Below are 27,153 nucleotides of genomic sequence, written 5' to 3'. Positions count from 1 at the left end.
AAGATCGGGCAAGTTCATCTAGTTACGTTATAAAATATTTTTTACAATAAAAGTAGTTAATCTAGAGGCAAAACCGTGTGCGCTAAATTGGAGTCATCACATCTTGATACCTAAAACGATAAGACTTTAATAAATAAAGCAGTATCAAACATTATAACAAATCAGTATTGCAGTATCAAACAATTAACAAATTTTTCATCCATGGATAATATATTTTTTAAAGAATATCCCGAACAGAAATAGGAATAGAATGATAATTTATTTTGAAATTTTTTCTAGGTAATTTGTAATGTTTTCGATGGAATAGAATATGCTATATCCAATATCCTAATAAGACACACAAACACATAAATTAGAATCTTCAATGGTTATAATACGATAAAGATAACTATTACAAATATAGTGAAATAAGTCTTGGGGATGTTCAAATAAAATGTCTACTAGTAGATAAATTTACAAACTATGGATTATTCACTACGATTGGTCAAATAGAACAAGACCAGCCACCTTTATCACTAGAATTCCAATAAATTTGCCGTGTATCAATAAGTGTCTTTTGATTTTTTTGTCTATCTTGAAATTGTTTTTTTTTCCAAGGGAGCACCTTTGGGAAAAAAAAACTTTGATTTTTCAATAATTCAACAATGGGACCGCATTCCTCGTCGAATGCAACTTGTTGCAAGTAAACCGGGTAATGCCACACACACATACAGAAATCATCTCAGTGTTTTTTTTTTGAGTAATCCTATAGTCTTTCGGTACAACTTTGTTGTACAAGAAAGGCAAAACGAAGAAGAATTATTCCAAATGTTTTGGAAGTCTATATGACAGTCAAAAACCATTATGTGCTTTATATTTCTGCTGTTTTGACCTCTCTAAAGAACTTTTCTCGATACATTTTATAATGACCGTGAAAGGCATCATCACCGCAAGTTCGATACATTTGGCTCTCATGCTGCTGCTTTAGGATTGAAAGCAAGGTTCTATTAGACTAAGCTAAAAGATCGTTCAAACGTTACTGGTTCATCAATATGTCGAATAGTGAATAATTTTTGAAAAAAAGTTATTAGCAAATAACTCTAATAACAACGAAATGACATTACTCAACACTATTCCGGAGGAAACTGTGATGAGCTTTCTGAAGGATCTTAACTGCATTGATATTGAAAAAATGAGATCGTCTGGCCTAGAATTCTTGGTAAAATCGTGGACTATCCATTACAATGACTGCAAAATAGATGGTTTTATTTTATTAGGAAATTCGTAGCTTTCTCAAAACATTCATGTTGTCTCTGGGTAAAATACTAGAGTAGCTTTCAAGAAAATGGAAGAACTTGATCAGGTATAGAAAGAAGTTTCAAAATGTCATTATAAAAATTCTCGAACTCCACAGGTCTTCGTAAAAGTTTTGGAACATATTTTGAAAAATTTATATGTAACTAGCGAAAGAAACCCAGCTTTGCCCGGGTGTTGCAAATGTCACAATTAACTATTTGTAACACCGCACTCTAGATCAATTTCCGTGCGTTTGTTTTGTTTTCCACAACAGCTGACCCAAAATTGTATTCTAATGATTTTTACATTTCCTCGTAAAATTCATCAACTTTTTGTATATACAAACCTTCCGGATCTCAAAACGAATCGATTAGTGAGATAATCTTGCAAATCAGTCAACCCGTTCGTGAGTTAAATCGTCAGGAAGGATACCCAAATTCATTTTTATTATAATAGATGTAATTATGATAGGGCATTCTTTGAGGGAATGGCACAATCTCTGAGAAAATTGAATACAGTCATCGAAAGAAACCTTCAGAAGTATTTTTGCTGTAAATTCTAGGAAATTTGTGTAAAGCAAGTTGACACTTCTAAGAAAACATATTGAAGCTCATGAACTGTTTTCTCAAAGATAATGTTGGTAGAATTCCAGAAACAAGTTTGCTTCCATTCTGATTCAATTAAAACTCTTAATCCAAAAGAGGGCCTAAATGTCAATTGGTGAAAATGATTAATTTAATACCACCACTAAAAACCACCCGTGTAAAAAAGGAACTTTTGTATACAGTAAACGATCGCATAATTGTAAAATTTGATTTTTTGTTAATTTTGGGAATCGTTTGTACCAACCGTTACCATAAATCTAATTAATGCTTACCACTGATAAGTAAGATAAAAATCTTGGGGATTGATCTGGACACTAATGACACAGACCACATTGCTCCAAAAAGTAAAAAATTGCATTAGTGAAAAAGAGAGCTCGAAATAATTTTTAATGTTTTTGAAAGGCTTATCGCTGTTAAATTGAAATTGTTCTAATTCTCGTCCGATTGCAATTATTTAATTTTCAAAATCCATAATGCTTGTCAAATGAGTGCCAAAAACAGATCGTATGGAGTAAGTAGCAATATTTATGAACAATTTTGAGTATAACTGAAAAACATTTTGTGCAAAATCCTTAAAACCATGGGAAGTAAAAATTCATAGAGCATGATAAATATTCGAAATATTCTCGAATACTCGATGCTATATGAAAGTGAATAAAATTTTGGGCCATAAGTAACCATAAAATAGTAGATTACCTTTAAAAAATTGGAATTATTCAACAAACAAAGTGTATTTATTATTATCGGAACGGTCTATAGCTAAATTTTCCGCGAGCGATAAAGTCCGCCAGCTTGCCTGTGGCCTGTTAGTCTCTGTGTGGTTAGTCTCTGATTTGACGTTTGTGGAGGTCAACTGCACCTACCGTTCCGAGCATTCTGACCAGTAGTGTGATAAATAAGAAAGTGCTGATGAAGTGGATTCACGCCTTGTTTTTTACCGCATTGATCTAAATGAATAGGAATATTTTCTAACCAACCTGTTGTGAACCCCTACAAATTTTGGACCCTCCTTGCGACATTTCCTTGATGTCTAAGCCAAAATCCCTCTCTGCCTTCAACAAATTAAGATTGCTTTGCATTCGTTTGATTAGTTCCTGTGCGAAAATAACAATATTTAGATGAATTTCAATCAAGTCAGTCTTATCACAATGCGTTACCCTTTGAAGCATACATCGCTGAAAGTTTTAGAACGTACACAAAAAGTTTATGTCGAAATTGTGAATTTAAAACGTAGAAAGCTTTCTCATTGTTGTACTGTAATACTGAATCAGAACAACTCGATACTGCTCCCGGAACTGGTCGTAAGCCGAAGCTTACTGATCATCACATCCGCATTATTCGCCACGAAATTAGGCAAAATTCTAAGTCTAGAATCTAAGGTTAGTGCCCCTAAACTTGCTAATAGCTTATTCCAGTATGCGAACGTCCACAAACATTTTGTAACGTTATCGGATATCGTTGTCCATAAAGGATATCATGGTCGCAATTCGCGGAAGAATTTGTTCATATCTGCCAACAATATGTAGCAGCGACTGCAGAATGCTTTAAAATGTATGGCTGAGCCGCAAGAGTTCTGGCAGAATGTCATATTTATCGACGAGAGATAGTTTAACTTTTTCGGGACTGGAACGGCGCAGAAAAACCTGCTGTAAAACATAGTGGTGGTCATGTCACGGTTTGGGGTGCTTTTAGCGCAATCAGCACCAAAAACCTATCGTTTGCATTTATCAATAGTTCTATGGATCTTTTAATTTATATGGACATTTATTTGGATAACTTGATAGCAAGCACTATTAAATTGGGTCATAGATTAAATGTTTAATTTGATTAGAATTTTTCAGGGAATCGAGTGGAGTTATTTTTGTTCACCGCACGACTAAAGAAAACAAAATATTCCTTAGTTTACCTTAAGTTTCATTATTTCCCAACTATTACCCAAAAGGCCAAGGTCTTCCGGAAAGCATAAAAAATATGGATTTGTGTCAAAAATTTCAGCGAAATCCACCCATACCGAACCGAGATATTGAATTTATTCGCGTTATGGACAATTTTTTTTTTCCTATTGTGCAATGATCTAAAACATTCTTCCAATCTTGTCATAGAGTGGCTGCTGTAGGTACAATGTCAAACGAACGGTGCCGCATCGTTCCCAATCTTCAGACCTCAACCCCATTGGAAATCTGTCGGATCCTTGAACAGAACGTTCGAGATCACGTGATACAGAATCTAAACCAATTGAAGAACGTTATCTTTGGAAAGACGTAATTGTAGCAAAAAATGAGCATACCAAGGGTTACAATACAATAATAATACAATGTTTTGAGCATTGTATGGACAATTTTTTGTTAACTTTGAACTTTTTTTTTCTGTTAATGAGCTTTAAAAAGATTGTACAGCCCAATTATTGAATTCAACGCTTGAAAGACATAAGCATACACCGTACTTTTTCCTTAAACAAATGAAACCTGGGTATCATTAGATATGTTTCATAAATGGTTTTATAACAGAGACATGGTTCTCTGGGCCATGAGTTGGGTTGGGAAAGACTTGCGCTTGATTTGAATAGCGGATGAGATTTGAGAATTTTTAGTTTTTCCCAACACTGCACAATAGGACAACCCCATATAAAGAAGTGGCCAAAACTACCAAAAGGCCAATTTTCGATTTGGGCGGGTAAAATGTGATGAATACACAGCTTTTAACGTATATTTTATAATCAGAATGGTTTCTATTTTTAAGATTTTTTAGAGAGGGGGGAGGATTTCAAACTAGCCTTTCCTAGAAATGATATTTTTATGTTTTTTGGGAAAACAATATTTTCATCTCAAAAGTAACATATTTATATATATTTACAAAGCTCTTAGACAGATCTATGCAACAGGCTTGATAATGAAATAATAGCTTCGTCCAGAATTCAGTTTTTAGTAGTTTTGTAAAAGCATATTTTACGCAATATTTAGCGAACGAAACAGTTTGGTACTCCGCAATACCCCGCAGTAAAACATCATGCACTACACTATTGAACTCTTAAGCTTTGAGGATCATGAATAAAATTCTTACCAAATTCACCATTTTGTAAGACACATGAATTTTTAAAATTTCCCATTTTTACCTTTCTCGTGTACTTAGTATACGTCGAAGCTATATGATCGCTCCAAAAGCATTTAAAAGAAAGCCCAAACACTCATAGTGTTGTATAGCAATCGACTCAGTTCGACGAATTGAGGTGATGTCTGTGTGTACGTGTGAATGAATGTCTGTATGTGTGTGAGCAAAAATGATCTTAGCTCTTTTTTAGGCACTTACTCTAAACCGATTTACTCGCAACAAGTTTCATTCATCAGAGAACGTTGTTCCAATGTTCCCTATTGAAAATAGGCTATGGACAGGGGTTATGTTTTAACGTTGCGCCGAATTCAAGAAAAAATCATCTATCTTATAAAAAGCGTTACGCAGTTGAAAGAAAGTTGTTTAAAATTTACAATTATGACATTACTACATTACAGAAGCGAATTAAAGATTTAACCATACCGTGTTATAACGTGTTAGATGAGTAGTGTGTTGAATAACTCTTTGCCACAATACTTCTTCATAATTATGAAAGAAATTTTAATGAAGTATCATATAAATGAAATTCCATTTCGTTGATGTCACAATATGACGATGTCACAATATGACGCTAATTGAATCTGTTCTACCCTCCTTTGTTGGTTTAATAAGTTATACTCAGTGGTGCTATTTCGATCATGTTAGGAAATCTGTGTTGCGTCCATTTGTCTGTGACACGAATTAAACACTTTTTATGACCATTAGTATTTTATCCTGCATCAAACAGGCTTATTGCAAGCCAAAAAGTGATCAAATTCCGTTCGTTGGCTTTGTAGAATACAGTGTTGACCCGATTTTGTCACTCCCCGATTTTATCACCTTTTCCACCCGATTTCATCACGTCCCGATTTTAACACGTTTTCGACCCGATTTTGTCACCCCAAAAAATTTTGAAAATTTTAGTCGGTCTTTTTATTTCCGCAAAAAATACCGCAAACAACATTGATTTTCATGAAATAACTTTTACCGCCTGTAGTTTATTATAAATGACTTCTGGGTACCTGTGAAGAATTCTGTAAGCATTTTCGACAAGAAGTAACGGGTACCGTTCACGAATTTTGCCTTTTCAAGCCATAAAATGATTCAAATTTGTGAAATGAATGAAAAAATTGGAAATATTTTTTTTCCGATTTTGTCACTTACCCTGTTTTATCACCCCAAAATTCACCAGGGGGTGATAAAATCGGGATATTAGTGTATGACAAAAATCAATACTATGACGAAAATTGGTCTTATACCCCATGGAAGGCTCAGAAAAAATATGTTTGTTTTCTATTTATGTTTTATGATGAATACCACCATTTATTGCAGGATTCATAATTATTAATAATTTTTAGGGCCGTTTTCTTCACCTCCGCTTAACTCTTAAGCGATGCTTACCCATACGTTTAAACCTGGTTTAAGCACTAAGCGGAGGTGAAGAAATTGGCCCTTAGGGATATTCAGTGTTGAACTTCATAATTATTTTAAAAAAATCACCAATAAAGACATAAAAAAAAATATAGGGTAAATCACTACTTGGGCCTATGGACCCGATTCCCGGCTCACTGCACAGAAAACTAAAGATTTCTACTTTTTGGAAGCCGTAGGCTTATGATTGATAATTTTAAAAAAGTCTCCCATTTATTTCACACAATACTCAATATTTTTTAACCATTTATTTCACTCCTAATTGGTCCAATTATAGAAAACAAAAATGTAGATTTCGAACATTCGCTCTCCGTTGTTGCACCACTGAGCCGGAGTGAATCTTTCCACTTTTACAAAACAGTATTTTTATATAAACACCTACCTGGAAATCGTCACAGTACTCGATACAATCATTGGTTGAAGCTGTTAATCACCACACAATAATTCTAAACTTACGCACTTTCATCTTTTCTATTTGTTCGTTTCACTAGAACTAATATAAACATATTAGAATACATTTGAAAATGTATCCGCAAACCAAACAAAAATTCACCTCGGCATAAGAACTTCTAGCCGCACCGTGCTGCCAAAAGGCCAGGATTTTTTTTAGTATGAAAAAAATCCATCATCGTTCATAGGAAAACTATCTAATACGTTGACGCTATCATGTTATTTATAATTCTCTCGATTTCAAAAAGTAAATAAAATCTAGTTTTTAAGCGTTTGGAAGTAATTTGAATGAGCGAATATATCTTTTCAACCAAATAAAAATTATTATAAATAATAACATCTGGCATCATGTCGACGTTGTAGGTGCATATTTTGTTTACGTCGCATTATCTACTGTCCCGAGAGAGAATGAGAGTAAGATGTTGAGAGATTGAGCGACATTTTGCTTAGGCCGGGAATTAGTTTGGAAGTGGGCCGGATTTGAAATCGCTATGACTGAAATTAGTGCTGGACCTCGTTAATTTAAATCAAATAAAAGCCTTTTCAAACGATGTTTACCAAGAAAATCTATTTTTAAGCAGAAGTGAACCCCATTGCAGTATTGCACGGCACACGAAATTAAGGAAAAAATGCTTCCTGTCATAAATATCAATTAAATAATGCAGTCGTATGCATGTTAGGCCGGGAATGGGGTAAGAAACCCTATAGGGATATTTTGGAATATTTCTAAACCATTACAAATTTTTATAACATATTCGCGAGTCCACATTTTTTTGTTTCCTCCTGATGCATCGAAGGTGTGCGAGTTCTAGATATACTAATACCTGATACACATTACAACTTGATAACATAATCAAAATGTTCGAATTCATGAAAATTTATAATTTCCATGCTGGGTTTAGTTTGATTTTGAATCAGTTAAAATTGTCCATCTTCAAAATTGATCGGATTAACCATATGTTTTATAAGAAAATTATTTTGAGCTTTTTAGTGGAATGTTTTCACCTGTCATAAGACGAGTTTGAACAATCCCATTGAATTCCACCACTTAATTGTATCCTGACAGATACGTATTTCGACCTCAACAGTAAGGCCGTCTTCAGTGTCTTGTACTTGACTCGAGTCGAGTCAAGTACAAGACACTGAAGACGGCCTTACTGTTGAGGTCGAAATACGTATCTGTCAGGATACAATTAAGTGGTGGAATTCAATGGGATTGTTCAAACTCGTCTTATGACAGGCATATGTTTTAGTTACATAAGGTTTTTGCCTTTCTCGTACACTAAGTGTACGTAAAGGCTATACAGTCCCTTCCCGATTTTGGCAACACGACCGGATTTTAATGTTGCCAAAATGGGGATGTTGCCAAAAACGGGAAAAAAATTTCATACAAAATTTCATTTTTTTTTTGTTTGCACTATTGAAGCTAAATACTTAGAACATGTACTACAAAGTATGTGAAATGTGTTTGAGTGATGCACGTGCATCATAATTGACATTTTTTCTATATTATTCATAACTCAGAAATTGTGGTTCAAACAAAATTGAAACAAACTTAAGAATGGTAATAAAACGATAATGTAGCTAATTAGCCAATTTCATAATACAAATTTAATAATAAATGATATTTTAAATTAACAATAGCGTCGGCCACGTCCTTACAAAAAATTGTGGTGATAAAAAAACATTTCTGTTGCAGTCAATTGAAGTGCGTGAACCAATCTGACATCTCATATAGATTTAAGTCCACCAAAAATGCTTGTTTTTATCATAATTCACTATATACATCAAATAGCGATCCGACGGATACAAGATGTCTAAATGTGCTACAAATTTTGAATTCGTATATAACGGATTTTGATGGAGGCAAACTTTCTAGTGGTCGGTGTGATTAAGAGTAAAGTTCTGTGCACAATTTTCGCTGACATTATGGAAAAATGAACGCAAGGTATTCTGCCGTGAATCGCATATTTGTCCCATATGAATAGGAAACCCAGCAAGGATGGGACAGATATGCGATTCACGGCAGTATAAGACGTTCCATTGTTTAGAAAATGGTAACGGAAATCTGCATTCTACACATTGGTCAAGCGTATCCAATGTAGTGTGAGTATGGGCTAACTACACTCGACTCACTAAAACCAAATCCCCTTGCACTAGTCGGTCTCCTAGCACCCAACTTAGGAATATTTCAGGCGGCAATGATTGATCCATGAGCACAATGTGCACAGTGCACCTCGCACTACGAGTGACAGTATTGCCAAGTGGAAGCTGGAAGACATTCGACAGCAGTCAACCTACACGGAAGAAATAAACTACCCAATAGTGAGTTTAATTCACCCAACCTCGAACATCCGTACGTAATGTAAGTTTAATTCACTCTATTTCGACCTCAGGTAATAAAACTCAAAGTTGGCTTCCCGTATTGAACTGGCGTCGTTGGATTGTTTGGCTCTTTTGTTTTTGACAACAAAAGAAAGAGTGGATGAAAGAGAAGAGAAAAAATAACTCAAAAGTAAGTTTAAAAATACTCAATTTTGGGTACTTTTTTTCTTCCGTGTACGGACAAACTGATGCTCGCACAGGTCATCGCACTCCAGTTCTCCATGCACTACTCTTATTATTATAAATTTGTAAAGATGGAAGAATCCTACATCAGACTGAACAGGAAAGCAAAGCAAATCGGATTACCCAGCAAACATTGGAAGCTGAAAAAGAGCTTGTTTCGTGGCAAATAAGTTTCTTCAGCTAAAAAAACTAGCTTATTCAGCTTAATTGCTTGTAGTCATTAACACGTTGAAGACGAAGTTGGCTCAAGAGAAGACAACGGCCATTCACCACGAGCTTATATCAATGGCGACAAAATCAAGCTGGTTGAAGAATTCATGTTTTGGGCTCACTTGACCTCCGATAACGATACCAGCAGACAAATTCGGAGACGCAACGTGGCAGAAAGCGTACGTACTTTGGACTCCGAACACTCCGATCGAATAGAGTTCGCCGCCGTACCAGACTTCCTCATTAAACCGGTGGCAGTAATCCTCCTTGAACACGAGATTTGGACAATGCTTGTGGAGGACCAATGCGCACTTGGATTAAAAATGTTCTCTACAACGATCCGACAGGCACAAGAAGGGGAGGTGTGCAGCGAACAAGGTGGGTCGATCATATGGAAGACGATTTACGAACCCTCCGTAGACTCCGTAGACTGGTGACGTACAGCAGTGGACGGAGAGGACTTTTATGTACCGCAGTACTATGTACTACGGTGTGAGTCAGCTTGTCGACGACAAAATCATTGAGAATACCACAAAATATGACATTCTACGGTGGGCTGGTTAGAATAAGGTAGTGTGAATAGGGACATAGAAAACGTGAATAAAAAGAGCAGATAAGTTTCAATAGAAATTGTTTGCAATGAGCGGTGATACGAGTGGTGGTTCATTATTTCAGTGAAAGTGCCCACTATTCGTACAGAGTCCATAATACGCATGTAAACCTTAATGACATTCACTTTTGGTTTTGTTTATCCTATTACATATTCATAAAAAGGTTTTAGCTCTAAAAAGTAATAAAACAAATATTTTCGAGGTTGTTGCCAAAATCGGGAAGAAAATGTTGCCAAAAATGGGTGTTGCCAAAATCGGGGGTAGACAAAAACGGGTGTTGCCAAAATCGGGATGGGACTGTAATATTGCTTCAAAAACAAAATTTTGATAGGAGGCCCGGAGGGCCGATTTTTATATACCGATCGACTCAGCTCGACGAATTGAGGTGATGTCTGTATGTGTGTATGTATGTATGTGTGTGTGTGTATGTGTGTATGTGTACAATTTTTTTTTTTAATTTACTTAAAAAAAACCACGTGGTCAAAGGGGGGTGGAGGGGGGATCTGCCAAATGACCACGATAAGCCACATGGGGGGAGGGGGGGGTTAAAAATCTTTAAAAATATGACCACGTGGTTTCTGGATGGCCCCTTAATACCTCCTTTATTCATATTTGCATTGTCTATGAATCACATGAGAGCAGGCATCCTGTTCTTGCAAATTCCCGTCTTTTTTGACATACCTACCAGAAAGACGAAACTCATTTTTAATGAAAACAACATTCTTCTTACTACATACGTTTTGTCAATAAGGATTTGTATTTATGCATAAATCTGATAAGAATTCATTTCATTCATGCCCACACGACTGGGGTTCTGTTATCTTCATCATTTCATACACACGGTATTGTTATCATAGGGCACTTTTATGCAGCTATGCATTCGCTGTTATCATAATTCAAACTACACTCAATTTGTAGTTCCGCGTATGATGCACACTGCACAGCGTACCACAATATTGTCCATACAATCAAATAGCAGAAAACTATACTCACATATACTCAGATTTAATGACTGACTCGATTGTGTGATGCAAGGTGTCCAAAAAACTATAAGGCCAAGAAAACATTTGCTCCATTTCATATAGGTACCGTCGACTGGGGGGAAGATGATCATTTTTAAGACAAAACATGCAATAACAATGTGTATTTACATTTTAAATCGAAACAAATATTTTCAAAACACTTACTGCTATACGTTGCAATAATCAACAACTTGAGTTTTCTGAAATGCGTTCGCATTTATTAAAATAAATTAAATTATCACACATTTTTTGAGTAATCTGGTTTGGGGTGAAGTTGATCAAGACGGGTCTGGGTCATTTGGCATAAAGTCATTTGGCATAACGCCATTTGACATAAGGTCATTTGGCTTAAAGGCCATATGGCATAATGGTCATTTGGCATAACGGACATTTGGCATAATTTTGAACTGCGAGAGAAGAGTGGGTCATTTGGCATAATTTCGAACTGTGCAAGCGAAAGGGATAATTCATGTATTGTTTAGCGTAGATAAAGTAGGTCGAGGCTGTTTTCTGATAAATTTAGACTGATGGTAGACATTTTCCGGAAGAACGAAATAACAAAACGGCACAATTACTTCCGATGGAGGGATCACATCCATCCTTTAATTTATTCCTGCCACATGCCTACTTTTAAAGTAGGGATTACATCCACCATTGCTTCACTCCGGGTCCTTAAGACCGGATCAAATCAACCATTGCCTTAATCCGGGAAAGCGCCTAACTTTAAAAACTAAAGCAATACATTTGTTGTAGACGAGTTACTAAAACTAATCAACCAAATCAATCTGAATTGTGCTACTCGGGGAAGAGATCACATCTATCATTGATTTATTCCCGGCAAGCGCCTACTTATAAAGAAGGAGTCACATCCACCATTGCCATAATCCGGGCAGGGCCTACTTTTAAAGAAGGGATCACATCTACCATTGCCACAATTCGGGCCACACACCTACTTTAAAAGAAGGGATTACATCCACCATTGCCTCAATCCGGGCAAGCGCATATATTTATAGAAGAAATTTCATCCACCATTGTCATAATCCGGGCAAGCGCCTACTTTTAAAGAAGGGATCACATTCTCCATTGCCATAATCTATGCAAGCGCCTACTTTCAAAGAAGGGATCGCATCCACCATGGCCTTTATCCGGGCATCCGCCTACTTTTAAAGAAGGGATCACATCCACCATTGCCATAATCCGGGCAGGGCCTACTTTTAAAGAAGGGATCACATCCACCATTGCTTCAATCCGGGCAAGCGCCTACTTTTAAAGAACGAATCAAATCCCCCATAGCCGTATTCCGTGCAAGCGCCTATATTTAAAGAAGAGATCACATGCCTCAATCCGGGCAAGCGCCTAATTTTAAAGAAGGGATCATATCATCCATTGCCATAATCTATGCAAGCGCCTACTTTTAAAGAAGGGATCGCATCCACCATGTGCTTAATCCGGGCATCCGCCTACTTTTAAAGAAGGGATCACATCCACCATTGCCTCAATCCGGGCAAGCGCCTTCTTTTAAAAAAGGAATCACATCCAGCATAGTCATAACCCGGGCAAGCGCGTACATTTAACGAAGAGATCATATCCTCCATTGCCATAATCCGGACAAGCACCTTATTTTAAAGAAGGGATCACATCCTCCATTGCCATAATTCGGCCACACGCCTACTTTTAAAAGGGTTACATCCACCATTGCTCTAATCCGGGCATGCGCCTACTTTTGCAATGCATTGCAAATGCATTCTTTCCACGAGAGGATAATTTTCAATATTGTTATCGACGGGTGTTATATTTACTATTCCGGGGTGTTTTCCGCACCACTTAGTCACCATATAGCAAACGCAAAGAAAAATAATGCCAAATGTTCGTTATGCCAAAAGACCCTCACTTTTGACGCTGGTCACAATTATGCCAAACGTCCGTTATGCCAAATGACCGTTATGCCAAATGGCATTTATGCCAAACGACCTTATGACAAATGACTTTATGCCAAATGGCCCGCTCTCGATCAAGACAGCTAAAATCATTATGACCTAGTAGTCAAAATACACTAGGTTATTTGTATGAATGTTGAATTTACTACATAAAGGAGTCTACGAAGTCAATATTTGAAACGAAAATAGCGTCATTTATGACTATCTCTCTCTTTCTTCCACAAAATACATTTTCCTGATTATAATCGAAAAACTCGGATTTCTACCTAGGGGTAACATTGCTTGAACGAAGAATATTGTTGACTACCGTTTCATAAAAAAATTTGGCATTTTGACTGACACATCAAATGATCATCTTCACCTCAATTATCATCTTCCCCCCAGTTGACGGTATACACTGAGGTGTTGGTAAAATCATTCAGAAATTTTTATTATCGAGCCATCGCGCGAGCTATCTCCTTTGCGAATTGGAAAAAAATGCATATGCTTGAATTTTCCATGCTAAATCCGTTTCACTCATTTGCCAAAAAATCATTTCGCTCCAAAAAGAGTTTAAAATCAATTTGGGCGCAGTTTATTTTTTATATACCCAAGAGTATCCATTGTTCTGTGCGCCGAACATCAATTCGCTGCTTTTGGCGAAGGAGAACAACAAAAAAAAAAATTACGATGCTTCAAACGGACGATTGATTAACTCAGCCATGAGATTTCAGGTGCTGAGTTGGGTACGTTTCAGCTCACGATGGATTTGAATCGTTCATGAGTTTTGAGATTTTAAGTTTCTACCAACACTGAACTGGATTCGGTTTTTACAGGGGGAAAACGTGTCGCATCTCCAGTAGCCTTGCGAGCAAAGGCTTAGGATTGCCAATCCGGAGATGACGAGTTCGATTCTCGGTCTGGTCTAGGATGTTTTCGGGTTGGAAACATTCTCGAACCCCTGGGCACCACGATATATCCATTGTACTTGCCACACAACATACATACACATGCAATGGCGGGCATATACATCTTTCAATTAATAACTGAGAAAATGCTAATAGAATACTAAGTTGAAAAGCAGGCTAAGTTCCAGTTGGAATGTAGAGCCATCGAAGAAGAAGAAGAAGAAGACGTACCAGGTAAATCTTAAAAACCGTGTAAAAAAAACTAGTAATTCTGCTAAGTTTCCATAAAATCTGAACGAAAGTTTTTTTTTACCTCATTCGAAGTGTTACAATTAATAGCTTAGCTTACTTTTGACTGACTACATATATCTATGATTGCTACTCCGTGATTGACCAGAATCAGTGAAATTGCACAAAGAATTAACTGAATGATTGACTCGGATTGTTCAAGCATTCTCAGTGAGCAAGTTTCAGTGACTCAAATCAACAACGGCGCCGGCCACGTGCTTGTAGTCAGTTAGGAAGAGAGAATGAATATTAGTACATTATGTGGTTTTTGCTATTTGCAGACCGTATTTACCTTTGCGTCTCCACAAACAAAAGGGCGGAAAAAATCAGCTGGGATAGGTTGGCCGAGTTTGTTAAAGTAAGTGAAACACATCAAATGGATCAATGGAAAATGTTTGCAAGCGGAAAAAAGATAATTTTATATAACATAACATATAACACTCGATACTTTCTCTTTTTCCGCCAGACTATACTTATGTTTGATATAATTTTCTCCAGTATTTTATCTCCCTTCAATGTTGCTTTTATTGGGGGAATCGGTTAAAATGTGTGTCGATTGGTAATTACTTAATTTTCAACTTGGCTAACCTACCCCACTGAATGTTTTGAGAACAATCACAACTTACAAACACAAAAGTGAGGTTTCCCTCGTAACATTTATACCATTCTGTAGAACTTTGAATACCATTTCCAGCGAATTACATTTTTATATTGATTCTGTTACAAATACAACTTTACCATAAAATAAATTTGCTCACTAAAATCGCAGAAAAAAACCTTGTCCTGTGCAAATAGAAACACAAAAAACTGCAATTGCAATTAGCATGGGCGACCTAATACCCCACCACAATTTCTATAATGAGTCTTTGATGTGCCTTAAATCATTTTCACATTCACAATCCATTACATTTGGTTCGATTAACTAAGGTATCTGTTGCAAGTTAGCAAGCTTGCTTGTGTTATTTTATTTAGCTCTCAAAAAACTACGTTAAAAAATGATTCCAACATTTCTAATTGCGTTTCTTTTTATTCTCATTTCTTTCCACAGCTAAGGACGTTATATTAACGTCCTACTCATGTATAGTTGGCCGCAGCGATGGCCAAACTAGATTCATCATGTATAGGTTTTATAATTAATTTATTTATTTTTATTAGTAAGTATACCACTAAAATTATTCCACCCTAGAAAAGGCTAATCATTTCATTCAATATTGTTTCAGATTTAATTTTAAGTAGTAATGCACAGCGTAGAACTTCCAGTAGTAGTAGGTGTAAGTATCAAATGTTATGCTCTGCTTTATTATCCTCATTTTGTGTTTTGATTTTGAACCAATCATTCAAAATTATGTTTTGACTGTTCCAAATTCTAACCGTGCATCCCACGCTCACTCCATATGTGCTAGCCCAAATGTCTGTAATCATTTTGTGTGACACTCGCATTTCTTAACACTCGTCTCAAACTCATTGTCGCTATCACTCGCGTATTCATTGACCGCTTCGGGGCAGCCGCAATCCCATCCATTCTGGAATCAATTCCGCTGTTGCGACATAAGCATATCGTTCCATCAAGTAGCAGCACAACGGTCGCTACAAGCACCATCGCGCAGCGCGGCGATCAACGGCCCGTAGGCGAAGACGACGAACTGTTCTCCAGCGAAGAGCTGCTGCCCGGCCAAGATGATGACTCACGAGATGTGCCTTATCGTACAGTGGATTATTTCCAACGGCCGGGAATGATTAACAACCACATCAATTATAATAAATACAATTCGATTTTTATGAGCGCGACTTCCTTGCGGCACCACCGAAAGAATGAAGAAGAGTTCAGGGCATCGGAATACAGTTCGTATAATCGACGAGGTAGATTTTTTAGAGAATTTTGTTCTATAATTTGGAAGAGGTTTACTACTATTTAGGGAAAGAAAAGAGCTGATGAACGCTCCAGAGGTGTAGATATTAGTTAGTGAAACATTCCCTTACCGTTACCCCTACCTGAAACTGGTAAAACTCTTTTATGTCTTCTATGTAAAATAGGTACCGATGTCCGTGGTCTAAATTTGTGTGACTTTCTAGCGTGTATTGTGTTGAAATAATATGCCTGGGGCAAAACTCACAAGAGGTGCCACAAGGTGTCGCTAAGAGAAGGCTGATAGAATGATGACTTTTGGGAAAGAAGGATCCGTCTTAGGCTTACGGTTGACCTCCAGGACGATGGGAAGTAGCTGTGCCGAAGACACTGTTAAAGATCAGCGAGAGGTGCTCGAAAGACGGAGCACTCGGAGCACTCATGTGTTTGAGCCCTGGGCCTTATTGCGCATCTCCTTTAGACAGCTCTTTCGTGTGACAGTGAGCATGGTTTGCTCGTTTCGAATCGAGGTGCGCAATGCCACCCCTGAATTCGGGATGTTGTCGAAGCCTAGGACCTTCATGTTTTTCGATTATTTGATATAGGCCGTCAATACGCCAACTGAGAGTCGCCGTTGAGAGTCAAATGAACATTGATTGACTACTTCTTGAAGTCTCTTATGAAATTCCAAGATTTCTCCAGGAATTCGGAATTTCCAGGATTTTGTTCGGAAACACCCTCGAGAACTCGTTTGAAATCTTTATCTAGAATTGTTCTGGTAATTCTAGAATTTCACCAGTAATTCATTCTAAAACTCCTCCAAAAATTCGGACATTCCTGGAGGGATTCCTTCAAATCATCTTCATGAAACGAAACCAGTAATTCCATCGGAAAACCTTCCAGGCACCCCTCCCTCAGGAATAAGATCAAAACTTCCCCAACGATCCCCTTAGGAAGACCATAGGACTGCCGGAAAATCCTACAAGAATTCCATAAACAATTCTTTAGGAATACTTACTTACAGTCTCCCAAGATTACTCTAAGAATCCTTTTAGACATTCTTTCAAGACTGTCTTCAAACACTTTCTTGAGAAATCCTCCGTAAATAACTTCGGAAATTAGTCTTAAAATATTTTTCAAATTCCTCTGGATGTTCTTTCAGAAACTGAAAGAAGAAATTCTAAGAAATATCTACGGAAAATATTTTAGGAATTTCTTCGGAAATTCCATTGAAAATTGCTCTGGGGATTCGTTCGAGTTTTATTTAGGTTTGGAATAATTAATTTCTTCAGAAATTGGTTTAGAAATTTTTTAGAACTTTTCCTATTCCTAAATCTTATAAGAAATTGCTCAGAACTACCATTAGGAGTTTCTTAATAAATTATTTCAGGTATTCCTGAAAAAAATCATTAAGAATTCCTTTAGAATATTTTCCAGCAAATCTTCCTTTTGGTAATCCATTTAGGATATTTTCCAGAATTTTTTTGATAATTCCTCAAGAAATTCCTTTATGAATTTCTTCGAAAATTTCATAGAAAATGCCTAAGAAATTCAGAATTAAAAAAAACATAGGAAATTCCTCTAGATTTTTTTTAAACACTATCAGAATATCATTTAGAAATTCCCTTAAGAATTCTTTTGATTAGATTTTTGTAGGAATATCCTTGGGAACTAATTTGGTAATTCCTTTAAAAACAACCTTCGAGAATCCCTGTAGAGGTTCCTTAAAAAAATCCTTTAATTGTTTTTTTTTCAATTCCTACTGGAATTTTTTTATGAATCCCTTCAAGAATTCTTCGACTATTCCGTTTCCGACTATTCCGACGATAAAAATTCTTCCAAACATTTTGTTGGTAATGAATTCATGAGTCCCATTGTTTAACTTCGCCAGTGATGGGAGATACACTATTGATAATTTTTAATACAAACAGTCTTGCGAGAACAACCTATTAAAATTATCTTAATAACGAAAAAGAGAGAATTCCAGACTTACAAATTGCTTACAAAATCATTGCCTTTTTACAGAATTTCCCTAAATGAACTTGCTTATCAACATTGTCAATACTTTACCAGTACGGATCACGTTGAAATGGTCCCGTGGAAGCATTTTATAACCGAACTTCACTCATGTTTTTTTTTATTATCAGACTAAGGCCGGAGTGGCCTGTGCTGCACATAAAAATCTTCTCCATTCAGCTCGGTCCATGGCTGCACTTCGCCAACCACGCTGTCTGCGGAGGGTCCGCAAATCGTCCTCCACCTGATCGATCCACCTTGCCCGCTGTGCACCTCGCCTTCTTGTTCCCGTCGGATCGTTGTCGAGAACCATTTTCACCGGATTACTGTCCGACATTCTGGCTATGTGCCCGGCCCACCGCAGTCTTCCGATTTTCGCGGTGTGAACGAGTTGCCCAACAACTGATGCAACTCGTGGTTCATTCGCCTCCTCCACGTACCGTCCGCCATCTGCACCCCACCATAGATGGTACGCAACACTTTCCTTTCAAAAACTCTCAGTGCGCGTTGGTCCTCCACGAGCATCGTCCAGGTCTAGAGGTCGTAGAGAACTACCGGTCTTATAAGCGTTTTGTAGATAGTCAGTTTGGTACGGCGGCGAACTCTATTCGATCGGAGCGTCTTACGGAGTCCAAAGTACGTACGATTTCCAGCCACTATGCGCCTCCAAATTTCTCTGCTGGTATCGTTATCGGCGGTCACCAGTGAGCCCAAGTACACGAATTCTTCAACCACCTCGATTTCGTCACAATCGATAGAAACTCGTGGTGGGTAGCTTACATTGTCCTCTCTTGAGCCTCTTCCTATCATGTACTTCGTCTTCGACGTGTTGATGACTAGTCCAATCCGTTTAGCTTCGCTTTTCAGTCTGATGTAGGCTTCCTCCATCCTCTCAAAGTTACGTGCCATGATATCAATGTCGTCGGCGAAACCAAATAACTGGACGGACTTCGTGAAAATCGTACCACTCGTGTCAATCCCTGCCCTTCGTATTACTCCTTCCAAAGGGATGTTGAATAGCAGACACGAAAGACCATCACCTGTAACCCTCTACGCGTTTGGAAGGGACTCGAGAATGCTCCTGAAACTCGAACTACGCACATCACCCGATCCATCGTCGCCTTGATCAACCGTATCAGTTTATCCGGAAATCCGTTTTCGTGCATTAGCTGCCATAGCTGGTCTCGATCGATTGTATCATATGCGGCTTTGAAGTCGATAAATAGATGATGTGTGGGCACGTTGTATTCGCGGCATTTCTGCAATACCTGACGTATGGCGAACACCTGGTCTGTGGGAGCGCGTTCACCCATAAATCCCGCCTGGTACTGCCCCACGAACTCTCTTGCAATTGGTGTTAGTCGGCGGCATAAAATTTTGGAGAGTACCTTGTAGGCGGCGTTCAGCAATGTGATTGCGCGGTAGTTGCTACAATCCAGCTTATCGCCCTTTTTGTAGATGGGACACACGACACCTTCCATCCACTCCTCCGGCAGAACCTCATCCTCCCAAACCTTGGTAATCACCCAGTGCATCGCCTCACCACCGTGTTTAAACAGCTCTCCTGGTAGTTGTTGTTTTTCAGCCGGCCGATCTCCTCCTGGATTTCCTGGAGATTTGGAGCCGAAAGTCGCATGTCCTGCGCGCGTGCTCCTAGGTTCATTACCATACCGCCACCGTTGTCTGCCATATCGCCATTCAGGTGCTCTTCGTAGTGCTGCCGCCACCTTTGGATCACCTCACGCTCGTTTGTAAGAAGGTTCCCGTTTATGTCCTTACACATATCGGGCTCTGGCTCGTGACCCTTACGTGAACGATTCAACTTCTCATAGAACTTTCGTGCGTTATTAGCGCGGTACAGTTCCTCCGTCTCTTCAGGGTCTCGATCTTCCTGCTGGCGCTTTTTCCTCCGGAAAATCGAGTTTTGTCTGTTCCGCGCCCGTTTGTGTCGTGCCTCGTTCGCCCTCGTGCGGTGTTGCAGCAATCTCGCCCATGCTGCATTCTTCTCCTCAACTAACTGCTCACATTAGCCGTCATACCAGTCGTTCCTCTGATCCGGAGCAACCGTGCCTAGTGCAGCGGTTGCGGTGCTTCCAATGGCGGATCGAATATCTCTCCAGCCATCTTCAAGAGATACTGCGCCTAGCTGCTCTTCCGTTGGGAGTGCCACTTCCAGCTGCTGCGCGTAGTCTTGGGCTAGTCTACCGTCTTGTAGCCGCCCAATGTTTAGCCGCGGCGGACGACTCCGACGCGTGTTGATCACCGTCGAGAGTTTTGAGCGCAGACATACTGCAACGAGGTAGTGGTCGGATTCAATATTCGCACTGCGGTAAATGCGTACGTTCGTGATGTCGGAGAAGAATTTACCGTCGATTAGAACGTGGTCGATTTGGTTTTCCGTTACTTGATTAGGTGATTTCCATGTGGCCTTGTGGATATTCTTGCGGGGGAAGAAAGTGCTTCGGACTACCATTCCGCGGGAGGCTGCAAAGTTTATGCATCGTTGGCCGTTGTCGTTCAATACGGTATGCAGACTATCCGGTCCGATGACCGGTCTATGCATTTCCTCCCTTCCTACCTGAGCGTTCATGTCACCGATGACGATTTTGACGTCCCGCAGTGGGCATCCATCGTATGTCTGCTCCAGCTGCGCATAGAACGCTTCTTTTTCGTCGTCGGATCTCCCTTCGTGTGGGCAGTGCACGTTGATGATACTATAGTTGAAGAAACAGCCTTTATCCTCAGCTTGCACATCCTTGCGTTGATTGGCTGCCACCCAATCACGCGTTGGCGCATCTTTCCCAGCACTATGAAGCCGGTTCCCAGCTCGTTGGTGGTGCCACAGCTTTGGTAGAAGGCTCGAAGCCGCTCGATGCCCGCTTTTCCACACTTTCTGCCCTGTTCATCAGATTTCCTGCAGCGCTACGACATCGAAGTTGCGGGGATGTAATTCATCGCGGCACACGGTCGCTTTGGCGGAGCCTACCTGCGGATTCATGCAGCTTTTTATAGAGGTTTAACAGGGCCCACTGTCAAACCCCACCACATCCTAGGCAGGCGTCACAACTCGCAGATGGCCTGGGGAGGGATCGTCAAGCGCTTGGACATAGTCCCAGCTGCACACAATCTGACAAATGACAAATGACAAATTTAGCATAAAAGAAGGTGCTGCTGAAGTGAATTCAAGCCTTCTTATACACCACATTGATCAAAATTCTCGGAACGGTGGGTGCAGTTGACCTCCACAAACGTCAAATCAGAGACTAACCCGGAGGCAAGCTGGCAGCCATTACCGCTCGCGGAAAACTGGATATAAACTAAATTCCAGTACCCCATGAAGAAGACGCAATCTCCGTGTCGAAACGTTGAGCAACGAATAAACTCGTTCCAATCAATTAAGATTGCGTAGCCGTAAAGTTAAATATAAAAGTTACAGTTGATCCTGCATCAATACAATAAGTAGAGTTTCAATTCAACGTATGGTTTTGGAGAAAATATCGATTTTTTTTCATTCACCAGGATTTATCCTACTCCATTTTTTAATATAGTCTAATATGTAGGGGAATTGTTTCGTTTTCCATCTCACTGAACATATATTCATCTCATCACGAAACAAAGAAATATAGCACCAATCTCGCCGCTTCTTTTTGCTAACACGCGTGCTCACTGCTAAAAAAAATCACAAAAATAAGAAACAAACCAAATTCCTTTTCATTGCTTAGTTTTTGATGGGATGGAAATAGGAGCTATGGGATGAAGTGCCGAACCGTTCCCCTATTTACCGCTTTTGTGTCTGCATTATGCTGTAAACATCTCGATCCATACTGAACCGAATGCACCCAGTTTGGTGGTAGGTATACTGTTCATAATTGCATATCTGTCCCAAATGAATAGGAAACCCAACAAAAATGGGAAAAACATACGATTAGGGGCAGTATAGTTTATGTTGCCCATCAAGTTCGGTAATAGAAATAGTTAAAACATGAGCCACCAAACGAAAAACAAGAGCAAATGCGGTGATCATACCTTTCCCAATTAGCACATGATATCAAATTGCATCATCGTTTCTCCAACTTGCTCACCGAGTAGATCGTGAGACTAGTGTTTACACTGCGAAAATGCTGGAAATAAGCGAACAAGTCTCGTTAAAGCGGGAATTAGGTCCTAAATTTACATCATCAGCTAAGTTGTGAAACACATATTTGTCCCATGTTTTACTGTCTACCTCAAAGAGTCTGTTTGTATAACACATAGAATAATACTTTAGGCACCACAGTATTTCAGCCTTTATTTTAAACTAACATCTCCACCCGATTATTAACCGTCATAATCCGCTTGCGGTAGTCGGTATGAGCGGCACACGCGACTACCATTCCTTAGGTATGTAGAAATAGCCATATGAGAACGACGAAACGGGAGCCCCATCGTTGAGACATTGCACAGTAGAATATTTCACACCGAAGCGCTGCTCTGCGGCGCAACCGGTCACAGCATAACCATATTCAATCGTTGGTGCAGCACTAACTAGCAACAACGGCAGCACACCCACAAACAAGTGGAACCAACAAGTTTCTGGTTGTCATCGACAAATTTGTCTCCATCTTTGGGGCTGTTAGCACATGTTCGAAGCTTGACATTAATCCGGGTACAATGCTTCTGTCGCTAAGCTATCCTTCCTAATCCATATTTCCATCATGGTGTGCCTTGGATGACGCGTCTGAACTTAGCTGAACACATGTGGATATCCAAATCCATCATCATATCGAACGTTGGTGCATGCGAACCACGTCCATATCTAATGCTAATTTTAGACGTTTCGATATTCATGTTTACATTCGAAGTTTCTCCTTCTCCTCACAATTCAGCCCACCATCATTCGTCTAACCACACATTTGTCTTCGTCTTTGTATGCATACGATTAAGTTCCAGTTTTAGTCTCTCAGTACTTGGCGCGCAAACCGCGCTAGAGCGTCTGAGCATCCACAGACCATCGTTTTGTTCCAGACTGGTTCATAAGTTTATTTCTCATTAATTCTCGAACAAATATTTTAGATTTTGTTTTGGCGATACAACCGTTAAAAAGTTCAAAATCGTGTTAAACGTGGACTTCCGCAAGCATTGACCGAAATTTGCAGCTCTGCCAAGATTGTTACAGATTTTTTACTATTACAAGATAGAACATTTCGAATATAAAAATAACTCAAACGCAAGAAAAAATTTAAGAATCAGTCTTCAGCACGGCTAAACTTCACAAATTCCTCGTCATATTCACAATAATTTATCTCCTTTATGTTTCTCTTTCTCACGCATCTTCACACTTACCCACCGTCCACCTAATTATGTTGGGACCATGATCAAACCGTCTCATTCCGACCGCGACGGACCAGTACCACATAGGCCCGTCCATCGTGTTCATCCGTGCGAGCAGAGCAGTTGCTACCCGGCGACGGGCAATCTGCTGATCGGTCGCGAGAACCGCCTCGAAGCGACGTCGACGTGCGGTACGGAGCGGCCCGAGCGCTACTGCATCGTGTCCCACCTCGAGGAGAAGAAATGTTTCCTGTGCGACACCCGGCCCGAAACGGCCCATATACCGATGAAGAACCACCGAGTCGGACAGATCATCTACAAGAATCAACCGGGGTAAGTTGACGTGTCTGCTGCAAATAAAATGTAATTCTTATGTCGATATGAGCTGAATCCGCGTTTTCGTTACATCATCACTCAAAAGTACAGAAATCTGTGTTTTGGATAAATATTTATACACGCATTTTGCTGTGGATGAGATATGAATACACTGTCTGTAAATATCAACAATATGCATAAGCGAAGGAAAAAAGATTATGTCATCTGGGGTTAGAATGACGATATTTTCAAGTTCTGATCACATTTAGATGGCGGTGTGTGTCAACATTTGAACTACTGTTCCGCCGACACCATGTGCGCTTCAACGTTCATCAGCATCTGCCGCCCCATGTGCGGTGCGTGATGTCATTTTGGAGAATAGTCAGATCATGGAGTGCATCATATCCTCCATTTATTTCTATTAAAAATAACTATAACTTTAATAAGAATTGTTTCACGTAACATCATAAAAAGGCCAATTAAGCATAGCTGAGGAAGCAGTTCCAACCCCAAAACCAAATGATCATTACTTGATGCTTGTGCATTCCACACGGTATCCCTAACTTGCAAGACCGTAAGCACTCGTATAAATATTATTTTTCATTAGTCCCGTAACGCTGGGTAGACCTGGGTATGATATGGCAAGATTTTATACAGGTTTTTGCAATTCTTATCTTTCCGGGACTCGAAATGTTGTAAAAAAAAACAAAACATGGAGTAAAAGTGAGATATATTTTCAGTCAGTTGACCAATAGTTCTTTATCAATTAAGAAGATATCAAAAATGATTCGATAGAAGGATGGGGTAAATATAAAAAAAAAGGCTCAGGTGCTCGGGGAATATTGATCAATAATGAATTATTCGTTTATTTCATTAACAATTCATCCTAAGGAAGTGTGTTTTTTTCCTATAACATTTCTGACATTGACAATGGAGTTAATTCGCAGTTCTCACTCATCTAGGGAAATAGCTAGAAAGGAACACGTTAAAGGACTTGCGTTTAATTCAACCATAGAACAAGGAAAATTTGCTAGATTTACCACTTTTATTTATTACCAGACTGAGCCGGAGTGGCCTGTGCAATACATAAAAGTCTTTTCCATTCAGCTCGGTCCAGCACTTCGCCAACCACGCAGTCTGCGGAAGGTTGCTCACCTAAAATCGCATTCCAACATCCCCTGAAAACATATTTAATTTTGGGATACTCGGATCACAGCCCTGCCGTCCTGATTAGTCACGCTTAGTCGACAACTAAGAAGCTTTCTACTAAAGCAAAAATTTGTTTTGGTCTATTTTAGCTAATTGAAACTCAGATTCGCCTACATAGGTCTCGGATCACAGCCCTGCCGTCCTGATTAGTCACGCTTAGTCGACAACTAAGAAGCTTTCTACTAAAGCAAAAATTTGTTTTGGTCTATTTTAGCTAATTGAAACTCAGATTCGCCTACATAGGTCTCAGTATGATAGTTACTATCAACTGTGTGTACAAAAATAGTAAACCAATAGTAACCTTGCCCGCTGTGCACCTCACCTTCTTGTTCCCGTCGGATCGTTGTCAAGCACCATTTTCACCGGATTAATGTCCGACATTCTAGCTACGTGCCCGGCCCACCGCAGTCTTCCGCTTTTCGCGGTGTGAACGATGGATGGTTCTCCCAACAGCTGATGCAACTCGTGGTTCATTCACCTCCTCCACGTACCGTCCGCCATCTGCATCCCACCATAGATGGTACGCAGTACTTTCCTTTCGAAAACTCCCAGTGCGCGTTGGTCCTCCACGAGCATCGTCCAGGTCTCGTGTCCGTAGAGAACTACCGGTCTAATGAGCGTTTTGTAGATTGTCAGTTTGGTACGGCGGCGAACTCTAGTCCAAGGTGCGTACGATTTCCTGGCATGATGCGTCTCCGAATTTCTCTGTTGGTATCGTTATCGGCGGTCACCAGTGAGCCCAATTACACGAATTCTTCAACCACCTCGATTTCGTCATCACCGATAGAAACTCGTGGTGGGTGGCTTACATTGACCTCTCTTGAGCCTCTTCCTATCATGTTCTTCGTCTTCGACGTGTTGATGACTAGTCCAATCCGTTTAGCACACTAATCAGACTGATGTAGGCTTCCTCCATCCTCTCAAAGTCTCGTGCCATGATATCAATGTCGTCGGCGAAACCAAATAACTGGACGGACTTCGTGAAAATCGTACCACTCGTGTCAATCCCTGCTCTTCATATTACTCCCTCCAAAGCGATGTTGAATAGCAGACACGACAGACCATCACCTTGCCATAACACTCTGCGCCTTTCGAATTTTTTCGTTTCCCAATTTGGTTTCCTTTTTTTCCTTTTTAATCACTGCGACCATTTGTTAGATCTATTGTGATATATGCCCCATTTGATATAGCTTTGTCAAGTTGACGCATCATTGCTATGTAGATCAATTGCATCACCTTGACTGCCAGCGTCTTCCCAATGCGGTATTATGGTTCTGATGTATCGTACTACCATATTGGGATTTGTTCTCCAAACTTCAGAGGATTCTATCAGCCCCTTGTTGAAGAACTGTATTCTTTTCCTAAAATAGACGGACGATGGCATAAATGGTTTGCTTTGTCACATTAATCGAATTATTATTAAAAATTATAACGTATTTGATGGATGTTCCTTAAAAGTGAGGGAGGGGTACTAGAAATAATACTTTCTAGCTATTTCAACCAAATCCATCTAAAACTATGTTAAAATTTGCTTTAAAAACCACATTTTATTTTTGACCGCTCGCTTGTATGGGGATCCCCCATAGTGTCTGCGCGTTTCGAATGAACTCGAGAATGCCCCTGAAACTCGAACTACGCACATCACCCGATCCATCGTCGCCTTGATCAACCGTGTCAGTTTATCCGGAAATCCGGTTTTCGTGCATTAGCTGCCATAGCTGGTCCCGATCGATTGTATCATTGCGGCTTTGAAATCGATAAATAGATGATGTATGGGCACGTTGTATTCGCGGCATTTCTGCAATACCTGACGTACGGCGAACACCTGGTCTGTGGTAGAGCGTTCACCTATAAATCCCGCCTGGTGCTGCCCCACTAACTTTCTTGAAATTGGTGTCGACGGCATAAGTTTAACAAAAGTGAATCCTTTTTGCACGATTTGTGAAAATTCATATTTTTTCTAATTTTAAACCGATATTTTTTTTGCATTGCATACAATGAAATGTGTAAAAACAGATTGGCGTATATTAATATCTTTGAGCAGATTCCAGAGTAATCCAATGCATACTATAAGAAAAACATTTGA

At 39.4% G+C, this 27,153-nt stretch overlaps 1 protein-coding gene across 5 annotated transcripts in view; it reads left to right on the top strand.

Annotated features, from left to right (window-relative positions):
- Window positions 1-27,153, top strand: part of LOC134223813 (laminin subunit beta-1) — a 74,598-nt gene that overhangs the window by 15,475 nt on the left and 31,970 nt on the right. For 4 of the 5 annotated variants that reach the window (XM_062703018.1, XM_062703017.1, XM_062703016.1 and 1 more), the window contains exons 3-6: window positions 15,420-15,525; window positions 15,592-15,642; window positions 15,878-16,231; window positions 23,621-23,876. In XM_062703018.1, the coding sequence (XP_062559002.1) occupies window positions 15,468-15,525; window positions 15,592-15,642; window positions 15,878-16,231; window positions 23,621-23,876 (719 nt within the window). In that variant the 5' untranslated portion in view covers window positions 15,420-15,467. The remainder of the gene's footprint in view (window positions 1-15,419; window positions 15,526-15,591; window positions 15,643-15,877; window positions 16,232-23,620; window positions 23,877-27,153) is intronic. The other variant, XM_062703020.1, reaches the window with a different exon arrangement.

This window comes from Armigeres subalbatus, chromosome 3, assembly GCF_024139115.2.
Source record: "Armigeres subalbatus isolate Guangzhou_Male chromosome 3, GZ_Asu_2, whole genome shotgun sequence".
NCBI lineage: Eukaryota > Metazoa > Arthropoda > Insecta > Diptera > Culicidae > Armigeres > Armigeres subalbatus.
Note: the sequence above shows the minus strand (reverse complement) of the source record. Positions and strands in the feature narration are given on the sequence as shown.